The following is a 24,956-nucleotide window of genomic DNA, read 5'->3' as shown; positions in this document are numbered from 1 at the left end:
TTAAACTTTTTTGAATAATTAAGCTTTTCTGAGGCTCTTAGCATTTGATTAAATTGTTTTTCTATCATTTAACAAACTTTAACTTCTTGGTGGTTGAAGCGCGTTTTTCAAAAATGATCAGAAAATTAATCGAATCAATTTAATTGATTTCGTTCAATATTATTAGTAATCGATTTTGATCAATTCTGTTTTATGATTAACATGAGATTAGATTAAGAATTGAAATGTGAATCAGTTGAATATCTAGAGTATTAATATGGTGAAAATTCAATTCATTTTGATGTTTTTTTCATGTTAATCAGTTGATTGACCGAAGTTAAAATTACTGGACAATCAGTGGACATTGAGTTAATTAAAAGTAGAATTTATATTTTATGGTTAATTTAAGATCTTTGAATTAATCAACAATTGATTTGTGATTATTTCTTAATTGTGCTTTTGTTACTGATTCTCTTGATGATTGGACTATGTATGTAATTAGTTGATTGTTTCTTATGGTCGATTGTTACTAAATTGAATTGGTGGATCTTAATTCAGTAACAATTGATTGATCAATTAATTCTCAGGGAAATTTAGATGATTATTTCGGTGAAAATCTTGGCATCTTTTCACATTTTGCCAACAATTATCTTCTACTGTTAATTGTTTCATAGGCGTTTGGAGCATTGTAAATAACTGATATGAACAATTAACTACGTAACAATTAGATATACTTATTCATTTAGACAGAGCCCATAATATAATTATGAAGGTTTTTTAATTGTTTCAATAGGTTTCATTGAAAATTCATTGGAAAATCAACTCTTGAACCTCAGTGAACAATTAGAGTTAAATCAAGTCTCTAATTTTGGAAATGTTTGATATGATTAAAATTAAATGAGCAACAATTAGCAAAATGATTTGTTGCCAAGCTAATTGTATTTCTTATCTTTACTGATCTTTCATAAAGTTTGGCAAAACACAATTGAATCATTAACAAGACTGAAACCATGATCAATTTAATCAACATGACAGTTAAATTGTTGCTAATTAATTGAGATATTCACAGGAAAAAAAGCTTAATTATTTTCAATCTCCAAGTCTCAAAGTCTCTTGAACTTTGATTACAACTAAAACAATATCAAAACCAATCATGAAATCATTTAATATAATAAGATGATAAATATGAAGGTGAAAAAAAACCCAAACTGATTAAACTAATCATCTTAATCAACATTAATTACCCCAATCCTTTCAATCCAATAAAAGATTCACCAATTAACCACCAAGACAAAGGCAAACCATCAAACAACCCAAATGAAAACCAACAAAATCAAATCAAACCAAACCAAATCAACCATCAATCGAAAATGATGACAAAGGCAAACCATCAAACAACCCAAATGAAAACCAACAAAATCAAATCAAACCAAACCAAATCAACCATCAATCGAAAATGATTCACAATTAATTTTCCAATTTAAGCTCAACAATCAATTCGTTGCCTGGTTAGTTTTAATTGAGAACAACAGATGGCACCACAATCGCAATTCCATGATTATGATAAGTTAACATTGGAAACGTTTTTGTGTTAATTGTATGAAATTGAAGCTCTAATGTTGCTCTTGATTTTTTTTTATAATTCTCTTCATTGAGATAATTAAATGATTATATTAGATAATCATTGACTTTGCGTTGGAATATAAATCAATCTAAGAGTAACTGATACCTTAGATGTAGACAATTTAGTAATTTTCTTTTGGTGATTTTGTTTTTCTCTTGTTGTTGTTTTTGTTTTTGTTCAATCGAGTTACAATTATTGAGAAAAAAACACTTACGTTTTCATTGGAAAATAAATTGTTGTTTATAATCATCTCTTTGTTTTTTGTTGTTTACAATTTTTCTTCTCATCACAATTATGTTTCCATCATCAAATTAATGTTCTACTATATATTATTGGTGTTTAACTTGTTCTCCCAATGATCCAATTCTCTCTCTGGGAATAGTTATTGTGTCTCTTTGTTGTTGTTAAGTGCCTTCAATGCGACGTAACTGATACATTAATTTTTCCTTTTCTCTTGTTGTTATTTTGTTTTCTGCTTTTCTTTTAATTCTTACCTTGATTCTGTAACCTAATCGCCATTTTAAAACTACTTCTATTGGTAATCAACATCTCTCCTTATACTCTAAATCTACAGTCATCATCATCAGGCCAATATTTGGATTTGTTTTGGTTTAAACTTTGTTTTTATTATTTCGCAAGAAATGTCTGATTCAAGTGTTAATATGGTCATGGCTGATGTTAGTAGTACGATGCAAGATGATGGCGGTGATTTATTGGATGGATCTACGATCAATGGTAGGCCAACTGATCTTCAAGCTTTGTGTAAATCTCAGGCTAAATTGATTGAGAATTTGAAAGCGACTCTTGATGAAAAGAATGATGAAATCCGAGAGATTCGCAGTCAATTGGATATCTACAAATCAATTGTTACCTTTGGCTCTTCCCGACGAAGTCAAGTTGTTGATTCTTTTGGTGTCCCTCGACCAATTACTTTATCATCGAAACCCAATCAACCTCGAAAAACAAGATTGATGGGAATCTCAGCTGAACCTCAGGCAACCCTCACCTTACCCGAATTAATGGAAACCAAATTCACAGAATATCCTAAATCACAAATGTACGTCAACTTACCAGACAATCAATTAAGAAAATTCTCCCATTTTCTCAATGTTTCATACTCATCAACAACACAATCAACAATTAACTTGATCTACATTAGTAACAGAGTGATAACAACAACAACTCTAAATCACCTTGATGGATTTACAAGAGCGCAAAAACTATGGATCCCTATCATGTTTTTGATTGTGTTGATTGTTAACATAATTATCTAATTGAACCACACAATTTGATCCAATTAAGCTGCTGGTTAAACATATATAATTATTTTAGCTCTTTCTTTTGCTCATTGATTACCATTTTATCACCGGCATCATTGAAGGCGGGTTCCTATCAACAATCAGCAAAATAGGTTCCATCCAATAAAGTGTATTAATAACACACCAAGTAATTAATAATAATATAATATTGAATTGTATACATTTACATAAACAATATTATATATATATAACTCGCTTAGTAACAAGCAGAATGGTTTAAATGAAAGAGTTAATTAGTATTATATATTTTGACAGTCAATTGATGAGATGAAACATTGAATTATGGTGAACCATTGAACTATTGATGGTGATAATTTACAATTATCGTTTATCCTGTTTCCAGGAAAACAAATGAATGAGACCAATGAACATTTAAAGAATAACTAATTAATAACAAATCTTTTCTTTTCTTTTTCTTTCCTTGTTTTCCTTTTCCTAAATTGTTTACCTTGAATATCTCAATCGTCTTGGTGATCAATCATCAATTTGGATAAACGATAATGAACTGAATTTTGGAATCACCCATAGAGCCCGGGACTTGATTAACGCTGCAATACTCGACAATGATTTCATGAAGAATTTGGATCAACAACAGATTAAAGAGATTACCGATAGCATGTATCCAGTTAATTTTGAACCAAATACTTGGATAATTAAGGAAGGTGACATTGGTTCAGTGGTTTACATTCTGGAAGAGGGTCGAGTCGAGGTTAGCAAAGAGGGTAAAGTTTTACACACCATGGGACCAGGTAAAGTTTTCGGTGAATTGGCTGTACTGTACAATTGTACTCGAACTGCGTCGGTAAAGGCAATCGGTTTATGCAAATTATGGGCCATTGAACGACAATGTTTCCAATCGATTATGATGAAAACGGGTTTAATTAAACAAAAAGAATACATGGAATTTCTGAAAACTGTGCCAAGTTTCCAAAAGCTTCCTGATGAACATATAACCAAAATTGTTGATGTTCTCGAAGAGGTATACCTTCCCTCTTTATTTATTTTCTCTCTCATCTTTTCCCTGTCTATCTGTCACATTAATTTCATCATCATCATCATCATCATCATCAGCGGCATTATCATTAACCATTAGGTTTCATGTGTTCAACTATCACTTTTTTTCAGAAAATCATTCAATCTTCATATGATTTACCACAAGGAAACAGAATGTTGTGTATTATCATTTCGTTATAATTTTATTTATATTATTACTTGTGAAAGTCTCATTTCGACCATAACTGTCTAGATGAAACTATTGGATTAATTTAATTGTTAACAATTAGTTGATTTTATTGGAAAGTCTATTAGGATTGTTGAAAAAAACAAATTGTTTTCCTTTTTTTAATCTGTTAGTTTATTTCAGGTTTCAGGTTATAATCAAATGATGTTTCAATTCACAATCATACTTGATTATAATTGTAATGCTCATTCTGATTCAGTTTCCACTTGAGACACTTTTTAAATTGTTCACTCTTGATCGTTAATTAATTTCTAATTATCTATTCTTATTTATTTTTCATCTTATTAACTTTCTTATTCCCGCCAAACAATTTAGTTTTTAATGTCAATCTTTTCACGACCTCATTGATGTTAATTCGTGGCCTCGAATAAGGTCATGAAATTGTAATAGGAATTGGAAATAGGAAGTAATTAGAGGTCAAATTGAACTTGTAACTCTCTCTCTCTCTCTCTCATTCTCATCATCATCCTCGTCATCGTCATCATTTTATCATCTTTCGACCTTTTTCTCAATACGATTTACCTTTTTTCTTTCTGTTTCTTATTCTTATTGATGTGTTCACCTTTAACATTGAATAGTTTGCAATTGATTCTTGTGTCCTCACCAATGTAAATGATTAATTAACTGATTGATCAATTTACAGTTATACCATTTTGATTAAACCTTATGGTTCAACCTTTAAACTTGTATTCAAGTTTAAATCAATTAGCTGATTCATTGATTGTTGCAAATGAATAGATACTGATTTGCACAATTAAATCAAAGTAAATTTCTAATTTCTTTTATTTTCTTTTATTGTTAATTAATTGCTTTCAGAAAGATTCTTTATCTTTATGATGATAATCATTTACTTTTCTGAAAACTGATCATTACCATCATCATTATTATTATTATCATCATCTCATATTAATGACACCTTGATTTCCTAACCAAAGTTGATATTTAGCTTATTCCTCATCATTAATTGATTAATTTATCTCAATTCATTTCCTCCATCTTCTGAATCATCATTGTGTTGTTTTCCATCATCATCATCCCTCATTCAGTTAAATGATGATTTAATCACATGCAATTCACATCATTTAATGTCCATTGACAATATTAACCAAATCATTAATGTCTCCCAACAATGATAACAATTTAACTTTAATATTATCATCGAACTCAATGTTAATCATTTGGTCCGATGACCTTGAAATATTGTAAGCCCATTATGACAGGTATCATGATATTGTCATGATCCCCATTCTGATTAGTCATATTCATCAATTTAATTTAATTGTCATTCTCTCTCTCTCTCTCTCTCACTCACTGGATATTAATCATTTTCTTTTCTTTCTTTCTCTCTCTTTTCTTATTTCCCCTCAGGCTGTATTCAAATCTGGAGATTATATCATTCGACAAGGTGCCAAAGGAGTGACCTTTTATATTATCAGGCAAGGATCGGTCCAGGTAACAATTAAAGACGAAAATGATCCTGACGGAGAGAAAATTATTCGAACCCTTGTGAAAGGTGATTCTTTCGGTGAACGAGCCTTGACCCATGAAGATATTAGAACTGCCAATGTTATCGCTCATTCGGATGAGGTCCAGTGTTTGGTGATGGACAGAGAGTGAGTATTTAACCCATCGAATTACAATTTAATACATAATTAACTTGGATGATTAATCAATTCATCAATTAACTTGATACTTTTGCAATCCCTTTGAAAACTTCATTACACCAAAGATAATCATGTCAACATATATTTCTGATTAATCACCAATAGTAATCTGATTATCGGATTTGTTTTTCATTAGACTATTACTTTTGATTATTGAAATTGGTATCGATACAATCAATAGATATTGTCAGTCAATATCATGTAAAAGTATTATTATTATTAACTAAATCAAAGGTCTAAATGAGATACAATTAGAAAGCACTCAGAAATTAAGATTAGTAAATTGGTTAACTTAATTTCATCCCGTTAACGTTGCAATTAGCTAATCATTTGGTTCGTAAATATTGTCATTAGAAAGCAAGGAAAATCCTTTTGTGTTAATTTAAACCTCTTACACTTTGATTAAAGCTTAATCAGCAACAATTAAAGATGATTAGTTCAATTGTTACATTTCTAATTGCTTTGTTTTCATTAATTGAAATCATTAAGACAATTGATTAATTGCAACTTGACCATTTATTTTGTTGTTTTTCATTTCTATTCATTGATTGTCTTGAATCTGCTTAGTGTTAATCAATTGATTATAATCAATTGATTGTCATGATTAAGTTAATTGTTTTGTTTTTATTTGATTTACCTTTTTTAGTATCTAATATACTTTGATTGGAATCATTTATGAACAAGATTCACAACTTTTTTTTGTTAACAATTAATTAACTGATTGCTTTTGGTTGTTGATTAACTTGTTGGTTAATCATCAATCAGGTTTTGGTTCTTGATTGTGATACAATTAAATATCATATAACAATTAACAGTTCTAACATTTATTGATAGTTTTAATTTAATCGAGTGAAAAACATTGTCAATAGTTTTTTTTCTCATGTTAATTGTTGTTGATTCTAATTGTTAATATTAATAATTATCAGTTGATCTGATTCAGTTGTTAAACTAAAACTAATCCTTGACTATCAAACCACTAGATTATATGATTGAATATCTTGTCAATTAATAAATCATTAACTGCTTGATCAACAATTAACGTTTAAATCATTGAATCAACCTCAATGTTAACCATTTCTAATTATAGTAACCAAGTAAATTTGATTACAATTAGTAAAATGAGTCGATTAATCATCAATGGAATAAAAAAAACCCACAACAATTTAGAAATGAAATTGCTGCTTATGATTATATTCATCATCTTGATTTACTATAATGATTAGTTGATTGTAATCAACAGTAAAAAATACTAAATCACAAGATTCAAGCCTAATCAATATACAAACAAGTAGACTAAAATTATTTAATATTTGCCAATATAATTTAGCTTAACAATCAACTCAATCAAGGTGATAACAAATTCTCAATTCTCAATTAATTACTATTAATATTGAATCTAATCAACTCATTGATTGTTGTATTAATAATAATCACCAAGTATTAACCATTGAAGGTTTTTCATCAATCCAAATATAAATAGTTTCATTTTGATTTACTCTCACTTTCAATCCAATTTACTATCTAATCACATACACAAACAATTAAGATAATCATCTCAACAATTAATCAAACATTTCCATCTGAAAACACTGGTAGATTTTGATCATATATTATTATTAAACAATCAACAACTAATTAACTAACCATTAATTGTTAACAGTTACCTCAGCCAAATGAAAATGTTATTTTTTTCTGGGTGTCATCAACAACCATTACCATTACAAAGAGACTCATTATAATTATCTGATAATGTTCAACAATTAACCTCAACCATAAATCATTAACCTTAGTTAATTTAGTTTAATGTTAACCATCAAACAAAACAAAAAAATCAACTAAATTGTTGCCATTTCAGAGACACACAATCAAGAGTCGCTATCATTTAATCAGTCGTTTTATTTTTACTCATGAAAATCTTGTCATCATCTGATTTATTATTAAACATTTAAACAGTTAACTTAATCATTCAATATATTACATATAAATGAATACCTACAACAATTAGTTAATCACAATCATCATAAACCAGCAAAGATCAACTATCAACCCAAACAATCAACCACAATCTGAGGCTTCCCTAGTCCAGAGCCTTGATCGTATCATCATCTTGTATCATTTGTTTTTGTTACCTGTTTTCATTTAGGTCATCTCGTTGTTGATCATTTAGTTATCAATTAGTTTCGTCTTTTTTTTTATTTACCTTTATCACTTTATTACGTTTAATTAACTTGGTTGATAATCATTATATCAACTGATTGTGTGTGTGTGTATCAATTTCATTACTTTCTTCACAATCAACTAATCAATTGGTTAATTCTGTTTTTAATTGTTGCCCTTTTCTGCTCGAGCTCAATCAACTTGGCAAATGTAGTTAATCTGTTATATGTGTTTCGCTAATTATAACAACTCAATTGATTATTATTATTATTATTACATGGATTTTATTGTTTACTTTATACTCACCACAATCAATTAATCATCTCACCGAAAATCTAAACAATCTCAATCAGTTAAATCATCTGAATTTACTTTTGATTACCTCATTTCATTTTGGATTACTGGTTAATCTCAATCATCGTCCTAATAACTTTTTTTCCTTGTGTTTCCTACCAAATCTCAGTTTTTAATTAACTTAATTGTTTATAAACTTTTTTCTAATTGTAATGACAACTTTATCTTGTTTATCTAATAGCGTTCACCTTCATCAATTAGCAGCTCACAATGACAATAGACCCAATCAAAAACCTTCAATTAACTTAATCCTCTCAGTATTTATCAAAGTTTCACTGTTTGCAATTAAATTAATGGTAAAACGATTACCTGGTTTATCTGGTATCAAGTTAGTTTCGTTTGTTTTAATTGTTTCAATTTCAACATCGTAATCAATTTACTGTTAATTATGTATTCCCAGTGTGTATCTCTGTTAATTGTTTAACTAATTTGGATTATTTTCTAATTGTTCAGGTCGTTTAAACAACTATTTGATGATCTTGAAGATTTCAAATCCAAGCAATATGATGACTCTAATTTACTTCTCCGTCAAAAGTAAGTAATCAATTAATTACCAACAATTAACAGCTTCAATTTTGGATGATAATAAGTTTAATTGTTTCACAATGAATTTGGATAAAGATAATAATCTATCAAAACAATCAAATTGAAATAATTTGTGATGATATTTTTGATGAAGGAGAAACAAACAAAAAAAACTCACAGGAAAAGTTAATTGTCACTAATCAATTTTAACAATCATGACGATTATCATTCACCTCAATTTACTAATCAATAATAATTGTTTCTTCCCTTTTAATTATCTTCTAATTGCTGCCAATCAATAGAGATCATAGAAAAGGTACAAATCTAATTATCTATCTCATTCTCTTTCGATGGTTTTAATTAATTTATAGTTTTAATTTGATTCCTTAATCTCCTTTTAATCAACTTATTTTTATTTTTTTCCTTATTTACCCGATAAAGAGCACAAATTAAGTGTTCACTGAGTGTTAATCTCATTTGATTTGTTCTAATTGATTAATTTTATGCTGGTTTTTACAGGTTAGAGGAACAATTTGAAGGAATCAAATTAAGTGACCTTAGGGTTGTGTCCACTTTGGGTGTTGGTGGTTTCGGAAGAGTTGAATTGGTGACCCTGGTCAATGACAGTGAACGCAGTTTCGCCTTGAAAGTTATGAAGAAAGCCCAAATTGTCGAGACCCGACAACAACAGCACATTTTAAGTGAAAAAACAATCATGATGGAAGCTAATTGTCCATTTATCGTTAAATTGTTCAAAACATTTAAAGGTAAAGTGTCTTAATTGTTGATCGGATTGATGTTCACAAGCAAACATTCAGATTAACTATAGATGATTATTGATCATTTAATATTTCAAAACGCAACAAGATCAATGGGAAGACAATCAAGTAATTCAACAATGGCCCAAAGTTAATTGTTACTCTTAAAATCAATTGATTCAGCAAACTGATAAATTTTGATTCTCACTTGATCAATCTGATTGATTGTTTTGTTTAATTGGCAAACAAAAATTGAAGACATTTTTTTTTGCGTTTCTATTAATATTTGTTAATTATTTTGACAATACTCGTTTTCCTTGATTTGATCATGTTGATTAAATTGCGTGTTTCCCGTTGCCCTTGCCCTTGCCAATTAATCAGTTATGAAATTGTGAAAATTGAAATTAACAGAATGCCAACAAAATTATCTGATTATCAATGATGATCAGTGTTATAATTATCTCACAATTAAATCAACAGACATCATCATGGGAACAATAATCTAAAGCCAAGTGATTAGTTGATTACTTTCTAAATACAAGGAAGAACAAGAAATTACATGATTCAGTTCACTGACTCTAATCATCTGGTTAATGTTTCTATTAATACCTGGTGATCTTAATCATGATTAGTTAATCATAATCTTCTTCGGTGATAAAACATCACCAAATTGACACTATTTTCTTAGAGAATTAACTTAAGGAATAATTAATTTTCTTTTCTCTTTTTTTTTGTTATATTCTAGATTCGAAATACCTTTACATGTTGATGGAATCGTGTTTAGGTGGGGAACTTTGGACTATTCTTCGAGATCGAGGTTACTTCGACGAGCCGACTACCCGATTTTACACTTCATGTGTAATCGAAGCCTTTGATTACCTTCATTCACGTAACATCATCTATCGTGATCTCAAACCGGAAAATATGTTATTAGACAGATTTGGTTACGTTAAGTTAACCGACTTTGGATTTGCCAAGAAATTATCACCTCCCGGACGGAAAACATGGACTTTCTGTGGGACACCGGAATACGTTGCACCGGAAGTTATACTTAATCGTGGTCATGATTACTCTGCTGATTATTGGTCATTAGGAGTTCTAATGTTTGAATTATTAACTGGTACACCTCCTTTCACAGGTCCCGATCCAATGCAAACTTATACAATTATTTTGAAAGGTAAAACTTGGAGACACTTAATTGCTGTTGGTAAACAGCAATTAACCTGATGGATCATTTTACTATTGTGATTAATTACTAGAAACAAAATGATTCAAATGGAGTCATAATTGGGGATGATTGATTGATTTCTATTTTTAATTGTTAACAGGGATCAATGCAATTGACTTTCCTCGGATGATTTCAAGCAACGCAACTCATTTAATCAAAAAACTTTGCAAGGACAATCCTTCTGAACGATTGGGTTACCAGAAAGACGGAATCGACGATATTCGTAAACATAAATGGTTCGACGGCTTTTTCTGGGAAGGCCTTCGATCTAGAGCCTTACCACCTCCAATAGTTCCTACTGTAAGTGACCAGTGTAAAGAACATTTCGAAAAAAAGTAACAAATTCTCGAATCTAATATGGACTATTGTTTTTCTTTTTCTTACTTCCAATCAGGTTCGACACCCGACAGATACTTCTAATTTTGATAATTACCCCGCGGACACTGATCCACCACCGGTGGACGATACCACAGGCTGGGACGAAAAATTCTAATCCTTGTTTATTATTATTACTATTTTTTTGGAATTATAACAAATATATAAATATATAAATAATTAATTAATTGATATATTGACCGGTTAACGAATCGCCATATATATAATATTGTATAACGATTTTTTCATATTACCTTTTGTTTCCTTTTTATTTTTTATTAATCATTTTTTTTTTTTTTCTTCTCTCTCTCTCTCTCTCTCTCTCTCTCTCTCTCTCTCTCTCTCTCTCTCTCTCTCTCTCTCTCTCTCTCTTGTGCCTTTCGCTCAGTTGTAATTGATTTAAAGTGAAAATAATACAATCAATTTGATTGTTGAACTAATTGTGAGATCCTTTTATTGTGAATAACAGTTTTTCAAAACGATTTAATTGTTATTGTATTTTTTTCCTCCTCGTCTTCACTAAATTAGTGTTTTAAATCATTCTAATGATTTGTTTGTATGTTTTTCATTTTCGAGTTGTCATTTTGCACAAAAGTTGATTTTCTAATAATATTCTCTTCACTATTAACCTGCGAATACCTGACACTGAATCAGGAAAATCCAAGGTTCAAATGGAAACTGAAACTATTTCTCTAATTAGTGACCGTAGATATAGTAAATCAGTAGAGACAGAATTTAATTCTGTTATTCGATTAACCAGATTATCACCAAAATTATTGACATGATTAGATTTGCGAATGCAAGATTGTCACAAACACGATGATCATAAATTACCCTTTTATTTCATTTGTTTGCGTTTATCGGTTTGAACCAACGACCGGATTGACGGAATTCTGGTTCGCATTAGAAGATGCTTCGAAAACGGATGTTTATGGTTCAATGCAAAGTCCAAAAAAGATCTTGTTCCTCATAGATTCATAAGAAGCAATGACGATTCGGGGCTCAAAGTTTCATTCGATTTCCCTGAAACGGTGTATCATGAGTCTTCATTCCGACCTGTTACTGTGCCAAAAAGATCTTCATTACTTATCCATTGGTTGGTCGTTTATAAGAGTGGACCTAATCAAACGAATTGACCTCAATCACTTTGTACTTTTCATGTGATCGATCAGGTTGAGACCGAATGGTCGATTAATTGGCTTCAACCAACAGAACGTCTTCCATTTCCAAGAATTTATTAAGACTAGTAATCAACGAGAACGAAAAAAAGAAAGTGAAATTTCAATGATTTACTAATCATGAAAACAGAAAAAAAACAAACAGCAATTCGAATGGACAACAATTAACTTGCAAAAAACACTGTTAACAAGGTTTCTCACTCGATAAAATTAAAACTGTCAATAAAGGTTACGATTCGTAATTGCTGTATGATATTTAATTGTCTCACAATTAAAAGCCAAAAGCAATCAGGTAATTGCTAATGATTCTAATCAAAGAATCCGAAAGGAAGTTACATCATCACCCTGATTAGTTTTTCCATTAAAAATAAGGTTACCCTCTTGATCCACTTTGCTCATCCTTTCTCGTTCCAATTCAGAGACATTATATTATTCATCCAATTAAGAGTTAATCATAGTAATTTAATCTGTTTCTCATAAATTCACACTCGAATAATCAACTTTTCTGTTTGTCATATTATTTTCACCTTCCTTAACTTCCTGTCAATCTAACGGATTCAAAGTTATGAGTAAAAATTTAGAAATTTAATTTTTCTCTGACATTGATTCATCTAAATTTAATTTCTTGATTAATGTAATTAGTGGCTTACTGTTTCTCGGCTGCAAATGAGTTACAGTCGCTGTTCACTTCCCGTTTTATTAGCGTAACGATTAACTTTTAAAGTTTATCTTTCGATCAATATAAATTTCAGTTTCGTTTGATCTTAAGTTCAGATAATGATCAAAGGGAAGAGGCTCTTGAATCTCTGTGGTGATTACATGAAAAGCTGATGGAAATGTAATGAATAATTGAGCTTATGGGTCAACATTTAAGTTCCTCAGGGTGAAGATGAAAAAGACAAAAATCTAATTGATAGAAATCACAGTTGATTGTTAACCTGAGAACAGAATTTGAACTTTTCATGAACAGAACTTTCAGAAGTTTCAATAATGATAATATTCGGTGAAATGAATTCCATACATTGATGAATCTCTGCTGATAACTGTTGTTTTGTCCCATAAATAGTAACAATGATTTTGAGTTTACACATTGATTAATAATTTGTAATTAGTTTTAATTAAGAGCAATTATATTGACAGAGTACAGTGGAAATGAAAGACGAGAAGAAAGTTTTCAAGTGAGTTTAAAATCCCAATTCATGATTCTATTTTTACTAACGTGATGTCGGATGATAAGTGACCCTTCGGGCAATCAATTTATATAAAAATTACGAATTTATCTGAATTAATTATCACTTTTAATTAATAAAAATTGAAGAGCTAAAAAATGACTTCACTTCAACTCTCAACAATCAAACCTAAAGAAAAAAACACTCAATAGATGGCGACACTTTCACCGAATTAACTTTCTAATTGTAATTACAAAACAATCAATTTAATCAATTAATTGAATTTATTTCTCATTCCTTAACCTATGAAATTAATTGTTGTTAATCAAAGAGTCGATTTGTTAAATTAATATTGGTAAAAATATCAATTTATTAACTTTAATTAGGGCAAAGGGCAAAACAAAATTTGCTTAATTGTCACAATTTAATCATCTTGATTGCAAAAGTTTCTTCTTGGTAGATTGAAAATATTGGAAAAGTATTAATTAATTTTTGGAATAATTATTTACTAATTATTGTAAACAAAGCCCATTGGTTGTTGTGAATGTTTATTGTTTTGATTTGATTTGATTTCGTAACCATGGTAAGAATCAATTTCTCAATTTGATTGTCGTTTTTTTTCATGAATCTGATATTTTGCTGTTTTTGATTGTTAATCATGGAGATTGTCAAAGAAGATGATAATCAAATTGTTAAACCAGTGATTCCTGATCGAGGGATAATCATACATGAAGAGAAACCATTCTTCATGTTGTGTAAACCTAAATTGTTACCATTAAAATCAGTGACTCTTGAGAAATTAGAGAAGATGCAAAGAGAAGCTGAAGAAAAGGCGAAACAAGGATTCTAATTAAATGGACAATCAATCTAATAATTAAGGTAAGAAAATTCTTAATCAATGTTAATCCTAATCAATTCATCTTCTTCTCTTATTAATAAATCATAGGAAATTTAACCAAAGAGGTGACGAAAATTAATAAGACAATGATTGACTTACGAGACAATTGTTTCATTTACGTAGGATTAAAATACTTGACAATTAAGAGCTTGATGACAGGATTAAGATAATTACACGTAACTTGAATGGACGATTAATTTAGTTAAATTTTGGAGGCAAAAATAAGAAATTGTGATGGAAACAATTAAGAATCACCAACAATTAACTTACACCAATAAACTACAATTCATTTATTATGAAGCTTTTAATTGCTAATTGAATGGAAACCACAATCTGATCGTGATTTGGTCTTAATTGTTGGACATAATTTCATTTCTCAACATCGAAATGTCAAGTTTATTGTAAACATTTTCACAATTAAATTAATTTTTTCCTCGAAAGGTTACCCAAAGTGCCATCTATTAGATTTACATTGAACTTAACACGAAAAGTTAATCCAAACAATTGAACAATTAATTTGATTGCTGATAGATTTAGATGAAAATCGAAAGCACAATCTAAATGATTCGTTACAATGATGGAAATTCATATGATTTATTAGTTAGTTAACTGTAAATGATAAAAGAATAATTTTAAAATCAGTTATTCGGATAAATAACAATAAATTAAGAATATTAATTAACTGTGATTGAGATGATTTAACCTTTTAATTTGTTTGTATTTCTCCTTCTTGTTGATTAATCTTGATGATTCTTCGTTCCTTTGTCTCTGGTTAACAATCTAAAAATATTTTTCACTCCAATTTGATGATAAGTTTAATATGTTCGTTGAAACAATTCGAATCATCATCTCAATTAGTTGTTATTGTTTCCCTTCCTTACGTTCAATTGTTTAATTAGTGGCTGCTTTTTATTCATTTCAATAATTTTATCATTCATCTTTCATGATGTATCTCAATTCCCTGGCTCCTGTTTCTCAGAGAGTCTATTAGATACCCTTTTATCATTAGTGGTATGCCAAACAGAGGCTAAATAGAGAGAGAGAGAGAAACAAAATCAAGCAAGATCAAAGACTGATTAGACACAATTAGCTTGGCAACTAATCATTTTGTTGAATTTTCCAAGAGAAAAACCATTCACAGTCCAAATAGAATTACATGTTCGAGTAGAATTGAATTTCTATTTCCACATCTCATCGTATTTAAATCGTCATGTAATATAGTCCGAGAATAATTTTTCCATCTATGGGAGCAGAGAAATGATGACAATTAAGAGAACCCATCTTGATTACACAACAAGCGAGATTCATTTACAATATTGGCGCATATTTTTATCCACAATTAAAAGATACACACTGTTACCATTGTTGTCTTTTTAATTGTTCGTATCATGTATACACAATGATGAGAGAAGATGCCAAGAAATTAACCGGGCAAACAACGAACACGAAGACAAAGAGTAAACTAAGTAAGAGAAAACTTTCTAATGCCCATTCCAATGGTTCGAGCGCGAATCTACTGGGACATGGGAACTTATGAAGGAAAAAAAGTTCAAAGAAACGACTGAATTTCATGAACCTTTGGTGTAAAAAATCACGACGAAATTTTGAACATTTCGTTCCAGTTTCGGGTCGGAACGAAACATTTGATGAGGAAAATTTTCCCATAGTCATTGGTACTTTTTACTGCGAATCAATAATGAGACCAATCGATTAATTGTTCCTACCAATCATCTCAATTATTTTAACTCGATCTATGTTCATGTTAATTGCAATCAAATGACAATCATCGAAATCACAAGAAAATAAGATGAACACAAACTCTAACAATTTACCTTCACTTTGACAAACAGCAAAAATTTTCGACGATCATAACAAGTTGAACAATCGATTAAATTGTAGTTTGGAAACAATCAGTTAATTGCTCGGGAAAAGTGACTATTTTAACCGACCTTTTGGTGAGTATAAAGGTCAAGTGTCTATTTTAACTCTTTTTCTGGATCGATTATCGGTAAGGATCATTATCCGAATATCGAGTTGAAAGTGAATCCGAATCAAATTTGTTTTCTTTTTCAATTTGGTTTAATTGTCGTTGGTTTTAATTAGTGTTAATTGTAAATGTTTATTGTTAAAATGCCTGATTGTCAATCTCGAAGGGTTAATAAAATTGAATTATGTGATCTCACCTTGGATAATGTTAAATGTTTCCGACGAATCAATCAAATCATTTTCCCAGTTAATTACAATGACAAATTTTACAAAGACGCTTTGGCTTCGGGTCAATTGGCTAAGATTGTTACTTTTAATGGTTCCATTGTTGGTGGAGTTTGTTGCCGAATCGATACAATTAACCATCCAAAGAAATTATATATCATGACTCTTGGGTGTTTAGCTCCATATCGGAGAATTGGAATTGGTAAGAACAAAACAAAAATTCTATTCTCTTTTGAGATTTGAAATGAGTTACGTTTTCATCTCTCTAACGGTTCGTTGAAATGCTCATGTATTGTTTTGTTTTTCTTGTTCTTCTCTCAATCAATTAACTGATTGTCTCTCAGGTAGCCTGATGTTAAATCATGTTTTAAATTACGCGGAGACCAATGGATTTGATGGGCTAATGTTACACGTTCAGATTAACAATGAAATCGCTTTGGCTTTTTACAAGAAATTTGGATTTGAGATTATCAATACTGCGGAAAATTATTACAAGAAAATATCTCCATCTGATGCGTTTGTTTTACTCAAAGATTTACGAAAAAGTTGACCACTCAAAATTAACTGTTATGTTGATAGTAAAAAGTTTATTTAATCAATTTTAAAGTGAAACAAGAAACAACCTACTCTCTGTCATGTTGACTTCAAATTTTCATCGAATCATCTTAATTGTTTGGATCCAATCAGTTTCCTTGTCCAGTTTTCGATCGCCTTTTTTATCGAGTTGATGGTACCTCAGGTGCTCCTGATGGAGGTGCTGGAGGAGGAGGCATTTCCCCTGAGGGTGGAGGTGGTGGTGGCGGTGGTGCTCCTGATGGTGGTCCCGGTATTCCCGATGGAGGTGCTGGTGGTTTAGCATCGGCTAAATTAACTGTCCATTGACCATCATCGAAACCATTGTCGATTTAATCAAAACTTTAACATTAACCATGATGATCAGTTGATTGTCACTTAATCACTTGAAAGTTACTCAACAAATTGAATCATCATCAATCCAAATCACTTCATTTTTATATTGATTTCATTGAATCAAATTTTCCTCATTTGCTCAAAACTATTTACAAAATACTCATTTAATTGATTCAAATGTTTAATCAGCTATTGATTGTTTTTTTTATTACCAATCTAATCTAATTTTTAATTAATCTTACCCTACAAATTAATTTACATTATTGTATTATTATTAGTATATTTTAAATCAAATATTATCAATGAAACAATTTGAAAACAAGTAACTTTTTAAATAAAATTTCATCGGAATGATTTAATTGTTTGTAATTCACTCATTCAATATTTATTTTTCCTTCATTCAGTTAATTGAAATGATTGTAAGAGTTAATTACAACAATCAGTGATGGATTGGGTTGATTACATCAATCATGATCATGAAATTGAAAGAAACACTGGATCAGAGATACAATTAGATGACAATTAGCTAAATTAGTTAAGGATTAACAATCTCATAAATCAAATTGTTGACACAAGTTAATCTTAATCAAATGAATCAAATTAAGCGACAAATTAATCAACCATTAAGATTGAATATTGACAATCAATTGTTGGCTTTTAATTAAAATTAACGTTTCTTGATTGTGAATCAAAATTTTACACAATTAGCAAAAACTTTAACATTAACCATGATGATCAGTTGATTGTCACTTAATCACTTGAAAGTTACTCAACAAATTGAATCATCATCAATCCAAATCACTTCATTTTTATATTGATTTCATTGAATCAAATTTTCCTCATTTGCTCAAACTACTATTAATATTTACAAAATACTCATTTAATTGATTCAAATGTTTAATCAGCTATTGATTGTTTTTTTTATTACCAATCTAATCTAATTTTTAATTAATCTTTCCCTACAAATTAATTTACATTATTGTATTAGTATATTTTAAATCAAATATTATCAATGAAACAATTTTAAAACAAGTAACTTTTTAAATAAAATTTCATCGGAATGATTTAATTGTTTGTAATTCACTCATTCAATATTTATTTTTCATTCATTCAGTTAATTGAAATGATTGTAAGAGTTAATTACAACAATCAGTGATGGATTGGGTTGATTACATCAATCATGATCATGAAATTGAAAGAAACACTGGATCAGAGATACAATTAGATGACAATTAGCTAAATTAGTTAAGGATTAACAATCTCATAAATCAAATTGTTGACACCGAGTTAATCTTAATCAAATGCGAATCAAATTAAGCGACAAATTAATCAACCATTAAGATTGAATATTGACAATCAATTGTTGGCTTTTTAATTAAAATTAACGTTTCTTGATTGTGAATCAAAAATTTTACACAATTAGCAAAGTTAATTTGCTAAATTGACATGAATTAAAAACAATTATTCAAGTAATTTGAATTAATTATTATTATAATCGATGATGAATTTGATGATTTATTTGACAAAACTTTCAATCGATGGTTAATTGTTAACAATTAAAACTGATTAATTTGAAGGGTCAAATTAATAGTTGAAAAACAAAAAACACTCAAGTATACAACAATTAAATTAACTAATTGGCAGTCATCAAATTAAGGTGTTCATTTTAGCTGACAAAATGCAATCAAAACAATTAAAACCTAAGTAAAAAAATGTTTGTTTGCAAAAATTAATTAACTGGACAATTTGATAAACAATCAAATTAGTTGAGAGAGAGAGCAAGGAAAACTTTGATTGGAGAGGGCGAAAACAAAAGAAAACAATTAAAATTGTAGAAATGATTAGTGATCAATTAAGAGTCAGTAATTAGTGGATTAAATTAATTAATTTAAAACCAATCAGCCTAAAGTTACTGGACAAGAAGCCGTAACAATGGACACAGAGAGTTAACAGTAAACAATTAACTCTGTCAACTATTTACATAAACAATCAGGGAAATCAGTTAATTGCTGCAAGATAATTAAGTCACAAAGATCAACACAATTAACTGAAAGGCCACAATTGGTCACACATTTGAACGAGACAAAACATTTAAGGTCACTTTTGATGAGGGCACAAATGTCGGGGGCACGAATGGTCAGTTGTGTGAAATGTTTGATGGCGATGATGATGATGATGATGATTAAATCAGCTGATGATACGATGAACAATTAAAACAATTATCAGCTGTGTGATTCCTTGGGCTGTGAATCACTGGATGTTGCCAGTTCTTTGAGAACGTCTTTGAACACAACGGAGTCGATATTCTGACCTAACATGTACAATAAGAACCAATCGCCGATGGATTTTTTTCTCACGATTGTGTGTAGATGGTCAAGCTGAGAAGTACGGAATTGTGTGTGAAGAATGTAAACTCGTACTGGTGGACAGGCGATCACAATTAGATGGACCAATATCATGGAACCAGTAAGAAAGGTAAGAGTATAAAACCAGAACCAAATGAAGATGTAAATCTTTTCGTTGATTATGTTCAATGGTAGAAGGCAAAGAGCGTCGATTGAAATTAGACCTGCTGATGGTCCATACTTGAAGAATCGGCATTTGGTCACTTTGGGGAATATTCTGGTCATTGGGTCAATCCGATCTTCTTGATCCATTTGGAAAAACTGGATTACTTCGATACCATAACGAAGGAACTCACCTTCGAAAAATTTGTCCAACATGTACATTTGACCGGTCACATTGGCAAGAAACAAAATCTCACAGAAAAAAAATCTAATCGAAAACAGAGAAAACAATTGATACAACCATCGATTCAAATTTTAATCCACATTTCGAAATGTCCACTTACCTAGCGGCGTACCAATCATGATGACCTTCGCTCGCGTTCAAATAGTCCACTAGAAGCTTTTTCTTGTTACTCTTTTCTAAATAGAATTTGGCAAATTCTCATTAGCGATCAATCGAGAAAATCGTCACTTCGAAAAACTTACCTGGCTCAGTACAGATTCCGACATCTAAGTCCATCATGAGCGCTGCTATTTTACCGCCTTCCCATAGTTTCCAAAGCCATCTTGGAATGTAGAAAAGAGTTGCCTGGATGAATAGAACGAAACACACCTAAGGGGTGGGAAAGGAAGAAGAAAAGTTCGAAAATGAAAAAATTCGAAGGTTGAATTATTTTCGATAATTCGACTTACCCATTGGTAATACTTGTGATACCTGAATTCGGTTTCATCTTGAGTACTGTCGATGCCTGGGTGAGGGAATCCTCTTGATCCTGAACGAGCCAATGCTCTGGGAATTGTGTACGTGGTGTGGATCCAACAATAGGTGTTAATCACTGACGGTGGGATATTTTCATCTTTAATACAATCAATAGGATCACCGACATATTGTTTAGTCGTTACCACCACACAGAAAGCAATTAAAAGGATAACCGTTAATGAATAGTGAAGTCGCAAGATACTGTTGTCGATATGAACACGGGAAATTTTGAGAAAAGTTCGAAGTGATTTGAAAACGTCAATCATAATGATGGAAGTGATCAGTTGATTATCCAAAGGCCAAGAAACAAATGATTTGAAAAGTGAAATAATTGGTGAGTTTAAATTACGATTAACCAATTTAATCGATGATGATGATCTGATTGTTGTAATGGTTGTTGATTGAGGATCAAATTGTTGATTTGTTGGTGACAATTTACTTGACGATGATGATGATGATGATTGAATTTGATCATTAGGATGATGATTAAATGATGATCCTTGGCACAATGAGTTATTTATCGTATTACCTGAGTAGCACAATTTATGATCAAGTTGATTGTGATGAAGATGAGGATGAGGATGATGAAGATGATGATGATGAATTGCCTCTCTTGTCTTTCTTTCCGATACTAGAAATTAACAATAGAAAGAAAAATTTGATCACAATTAGTGAAAATTAAGGATAAACAATTCAATTTAACCCAAACCATTGTAAGTGATTAACTAATTGTGATTGAACGGGAAAGACTGACTGATTAAGCTTGATAAGTAAAATCCTTTTCAAGACCATAATTAACCTTTAACCAGTTAATGATTTTGTACTCAAAGGAATTGCTGTTAATTGTTAGAATCAAATTTCTCAACAATCTTTGGGTCAATTTGATTAACAATAAATTAGTCTAACTCACTGATTAGCTAATTATCACAAGCAATTGTTTACAATCAATTGGTTTATTTGATTTTGTAAACCAAACAATTCACTAAACTGTTGAAATTTGATTTACAATTAAAATATTGGAGACAAACGTTAACAATAATGATCATCATTTTTAATCAACAATTAAGTTTAACTCTTACTTTCAACGTATTCATCCATGTAAATCAGTTTCCATGGTTTTTAATTGTCAACCAGCACAATCAAATATAAATTTAAGAAACCATTGTAACAATTAAGAAAAGGAAACGACGAAATTAACAAAAAAAAACAAAAGTGAAACAATTAAGAAAAGCAAAAGTTAAATTAAAGTGAAAACTTGATTAACGATTGATTGTTACTTGAAAAAGTTAAACAAAATCAATTGGATAGATTAACATGTAAACTTGAAAGTTAATTTTTCGCCTGATGATCATCATGGTTAATTAAATTGTTCACTTGTAACAATAAGTTAATTGGGAAAGAAAACTCAATCAAGAAATCAACTATTAAGGCAAATTATCAATGATCATTGAAACACAGGCAAGTTCAAAGTAACCAATTTAAAAGATGAAAATTGTTATGATGATAAAAGATGAAGATGAGGATGAGGATGATGATTAGTTAATTGTAAATAACATGGTTAGTTAATTAAACGAGCACAAAGTTCATTGGGATGAGGGAAAACTTTATGAGCTCAAACCAAATCTACTTTCAAGTAAAAGGGCAAAGATCATGAAAGGGATAAAGATGAGGATGGAGATGATGAAGATAAGGATGAGGATAAAGATGAAGATGAAGATGAAGATGAAAATAGGTTAAAATTATTACTTTAAATTGTTTAAATTTATTACCCTCGAATCGATGATTAGGTTTCTGTGTATTTATTGATGGTTTCTTGATGGCAACCAGTCATTTTCATCATCATCTTAATCAACATAATCATCAACATCATGTTAATCATAATCATCTTTGCGGGAAACTTAATAGTTTAAATTTTTCTTAAATCAAGCTGATTGTCTAAGGAAATGATTAGGATGATGATTAGGGAAGAAAAAGTTTGTCAGTCTTTCATCACTCTCTTTCTTTATCTTCCTCATCCTCTTTCTATCTTCTCTTTCTTTTGAGTTCTTTTGTTTCTTAGTATATTAATAAACTACCGAGAACTGTAAACAACTTACATTTACGTTTTCTGATGATGATTAGTTAATTGTTGATTAAATTGGGAACAAAATTCCGTTTTCCTTTTCCTTTATCCATCAGCTCATTTTGTCAACATATCGAAACCATTGAAAACTTATTGATTTGTATTAATTGTGAACAAATTTGTATCGATTGTAATTGAACTAATTACGATCCATTGATGATTAGTAATTGATTATTTACAATTGTAGACAACTTTTGATTGTAGAAATTAATTTCTTTCAATGTTATTATTGTTTCTAATTTAATGGTAACCATTTTGTTTGTTTATTATTAATTTTCCTGGAAACTTGAAACAATTGTAACGTTAAGAAAAGTTGATTGTTGGGTTAATTGTTAACTAATCAAATGAACTGTAACAAAGTAAAATCAAACAAATGATCTTCATCATCTTCATCATCCATTTCTCATCATTTTAATAATTGTTAATCACTGAGGATTCTCACTCTTTCTGTGAAATGATTAACTTAATGGTGAATTGAATCTTAACTGATTATCCATGTAAATTTAAAATGTTTCAACAATTTAAAGACCGACCGTTTTTCAGTTGTAACAATTTACATTTGAAATGTAAAGCTAATCAACAATCAACCCTTGGTAAAGGTTAATTGCTTGAAGGGATGAAGGGTTACAATTGATTCCAGTGAAATAGTTAAAAGTTAATTACGTTGATGATTAAAGTAAATGTTTGGTTTACCCTTGAAATCTAAACGATGTGAAAGGTTAGTCTTGATTAACGGACAGTCGATTGATAAACAGAATTAACTTTTTGCTAAATTAACTAAATTAAACGAAACAAAAATAAACTTTTCTTCATTAATAAACATAAACTGACGATGATTAAGATTATTAGGATGATGAGGTTGATTGTTGATTGTTGATGTTTAAAAAGTTAAGTTGATTTGAAGGCTTTTTGATTTATTCACTTTCACTAATGTTGTTGGATCACAAAAACCATTGGAAATTTGAATTAACTTTGCAAATTGTTAACTGATTGATCAATACTTTGACTATTCACAATCAATTGATACCACAATTAGCTAAGTTGATTAGTTGATTTTTGTTTCAATTGTTAACTTCAAGTCTTTTTTTTTGTATTCACTTTTGTTGTCATTTTTGTTTCTCTTCAAGTTGTTTGTTTATTTTCAATGTTTCATCAATTGATTTTAACAATTAGCTGATTCAGTTATGGTTTTGGACCAATTAATTTATCTAAGTAGTTTGTGGTAATTAATTAGTTGTTGATTGTGATATTAATTATAACAAAAGAAGGTTAGATTGAGTAGAAAAATATATATGATGATTAAAAACGAATGAAACAATTTAAATGTTAACTCGGTGGTTCGAGTTTAAATTTGGTTTCGAGTAGAAAATTTTTATGTGAATTATATCTTTGTTGGCCCGATTTCCACTCAAAATAATTTCTTGTCTTCTCTTTCTTTATCTTCCTCTTACCTTACTTATCATCTTCTCTCTCTTTATCTTCTCTTTCTGTCATCATCTTCATCTTCAGCTTCGTCATCACGAAAAGAGCTTCTCGTCCTCATTCACGACTCGAAATACATGGAGACATAACGATCGTTTTGAGAATAAGGGAAAAGAAAGAAAGAGAAAGAGAGAGAGAGAGAGAGAAGATGAAGATAAAGATGATGATGATGATGATAGAGATGATAAAAGATGAGGAAGAGAAAGAGAGATGAGCTCGATTTGAATTTAAAGTGATGAATCCGATGGCGAAAAACTAAATTTAGTTCTAACTATTTTTTTCGAGAGAAAAAATTTTCACAATTATCACTTTCTTTTTTCTTTCTTTTCTCTTTTCTTCGTCATCATCTCTCAGTGGATGATAATGATAATGATGATGATGAGAGAGAGAGAGAGAGAGAGAGAGAGAGAGAGAGAGAGAGATCTCGAATTTAGAACTAAATTTAGTTCTAAATGTTTCGACCAAAAAAAGAGAGGAAAAAACAATCATCTCTTTCT

The 24,956-nt window shown here is 30.1% G+C and overlaps 3 protein-coding genes across 4 annotated transcripts; 2 read left to right on the top strand and 1 right to left on the bottom strand.

The window, feature by feature from the left end:
* Positions 1 to 1,600: 1,600 nt before the first annotated feature.
* LOC128392329 (cGMP-dependent protein kinase 1-like) lies at positions 1,601 to 11,423 on the top strand. Of its 2 annotated transcripts, XM_053352338.1 has the most exons (9): positions 1,601 to 2,660; positions 3,451 to 3,901; positions 5,531 to 5,775; positions 8,519 to 8,665; positions 8,791 to 8,871; positions 9,382 to 9,629; positions 10,366 to 10,797; positions 10,949 to 11,148; positions 11,243 to 11,423. In XM_053352338.1, exons 1-9 carry the CDS (start codon positions 2,245 to 2,247, stop codon positions 11,339 to 11,341), a joined length of 2,319 nt encoding a protein of 772 aa, XP_053208313.1. In that variant the 5' UTR covers positions 1,601 to 2,244; the 3' UTR covers positions 11,342 to 11,423. The 2 variants fall into 2 exon arrangements, with proteins under 2 accessions (XP_053208313.1, XP_053208314.1); XM_053352339.1 differs by lacking the exon at positions 8,519 to 8,665 and having other exon boundaries at positions 1,604 to 2,660.
* A 5,098-nt stretch (positions 11,424 to 16,521) lies between these two features.
* Positions 16,522 to 17,574, top strand: LOC128392363 (N-alpha-acetyltransferase 50-like). The gene is made up of 2 exons (XM_053352380.1): positions 16,522 to 16,881; positions 17,024 to 17,574. The coding sequence occupies exons 1-2, from the start codon at positions 16,584 to 16,586 to the stop codon at positions 17,227 to 17,229; spliced, it is 504 nt and encodes a 167-aa protein (XP_053208355.1). The 5' UTR covers positions 16,522 to 16,583; the 3' UTR covers positions 17,230 to 17,574.
* A 1,078-nt stretch (positions 17,575 to 18,652) lies between these two features.
* Positions 18,653 to 24,368, bottom strand: LOC128392338 (innexin shaking-B-like). Its single transcript, XM_053352352.1, has 5 exons — positions 21,935 to 24,368; positions 20,789 to 21,486; positions 20,582 to 20,708; positions 20,440 to 20,515; positions 18,653 to 20,363 (listed from the first exon to the last, which is right to left on the bottom strand). The coding sequence occupies exons 1-5, from the start codon at positions 21,951 to 21,953 to the stop codon at positions 19,811 to 19,813; spliced, it is 1,473 nt and encodes a 490-aa protein (XP_053208327.1). The 5' UTR covers positions 21,954 to 24,368; the 3' UTR covers positions 18,653 to 19,810.
* Between the last annotated feature and the right edge of the window lie 588 nt (positions 24,369 to 24,956).

Source organism: Panonychus citri, unplaced genomic scaffold (assembly GCF_014898815.1).
Source record: "Panonychus citri isolate SS breed McGregor unplaced genomic scaffold, ASM1489881v1 Contig00136, whole genome shotgun sequence".
Classification (NCBI taxonomy): domain Eukaryota; kingdom Metazoa; phylum Arthropoda; class Arachnida; order Trombidiformes; family Tetranychidae; genus Panonychus; species Panonychus citri.
Note: the sequence above shows the minus strand (reverse complement) of the source record. Positions and strands in the feature narration are given on the sequence as shown.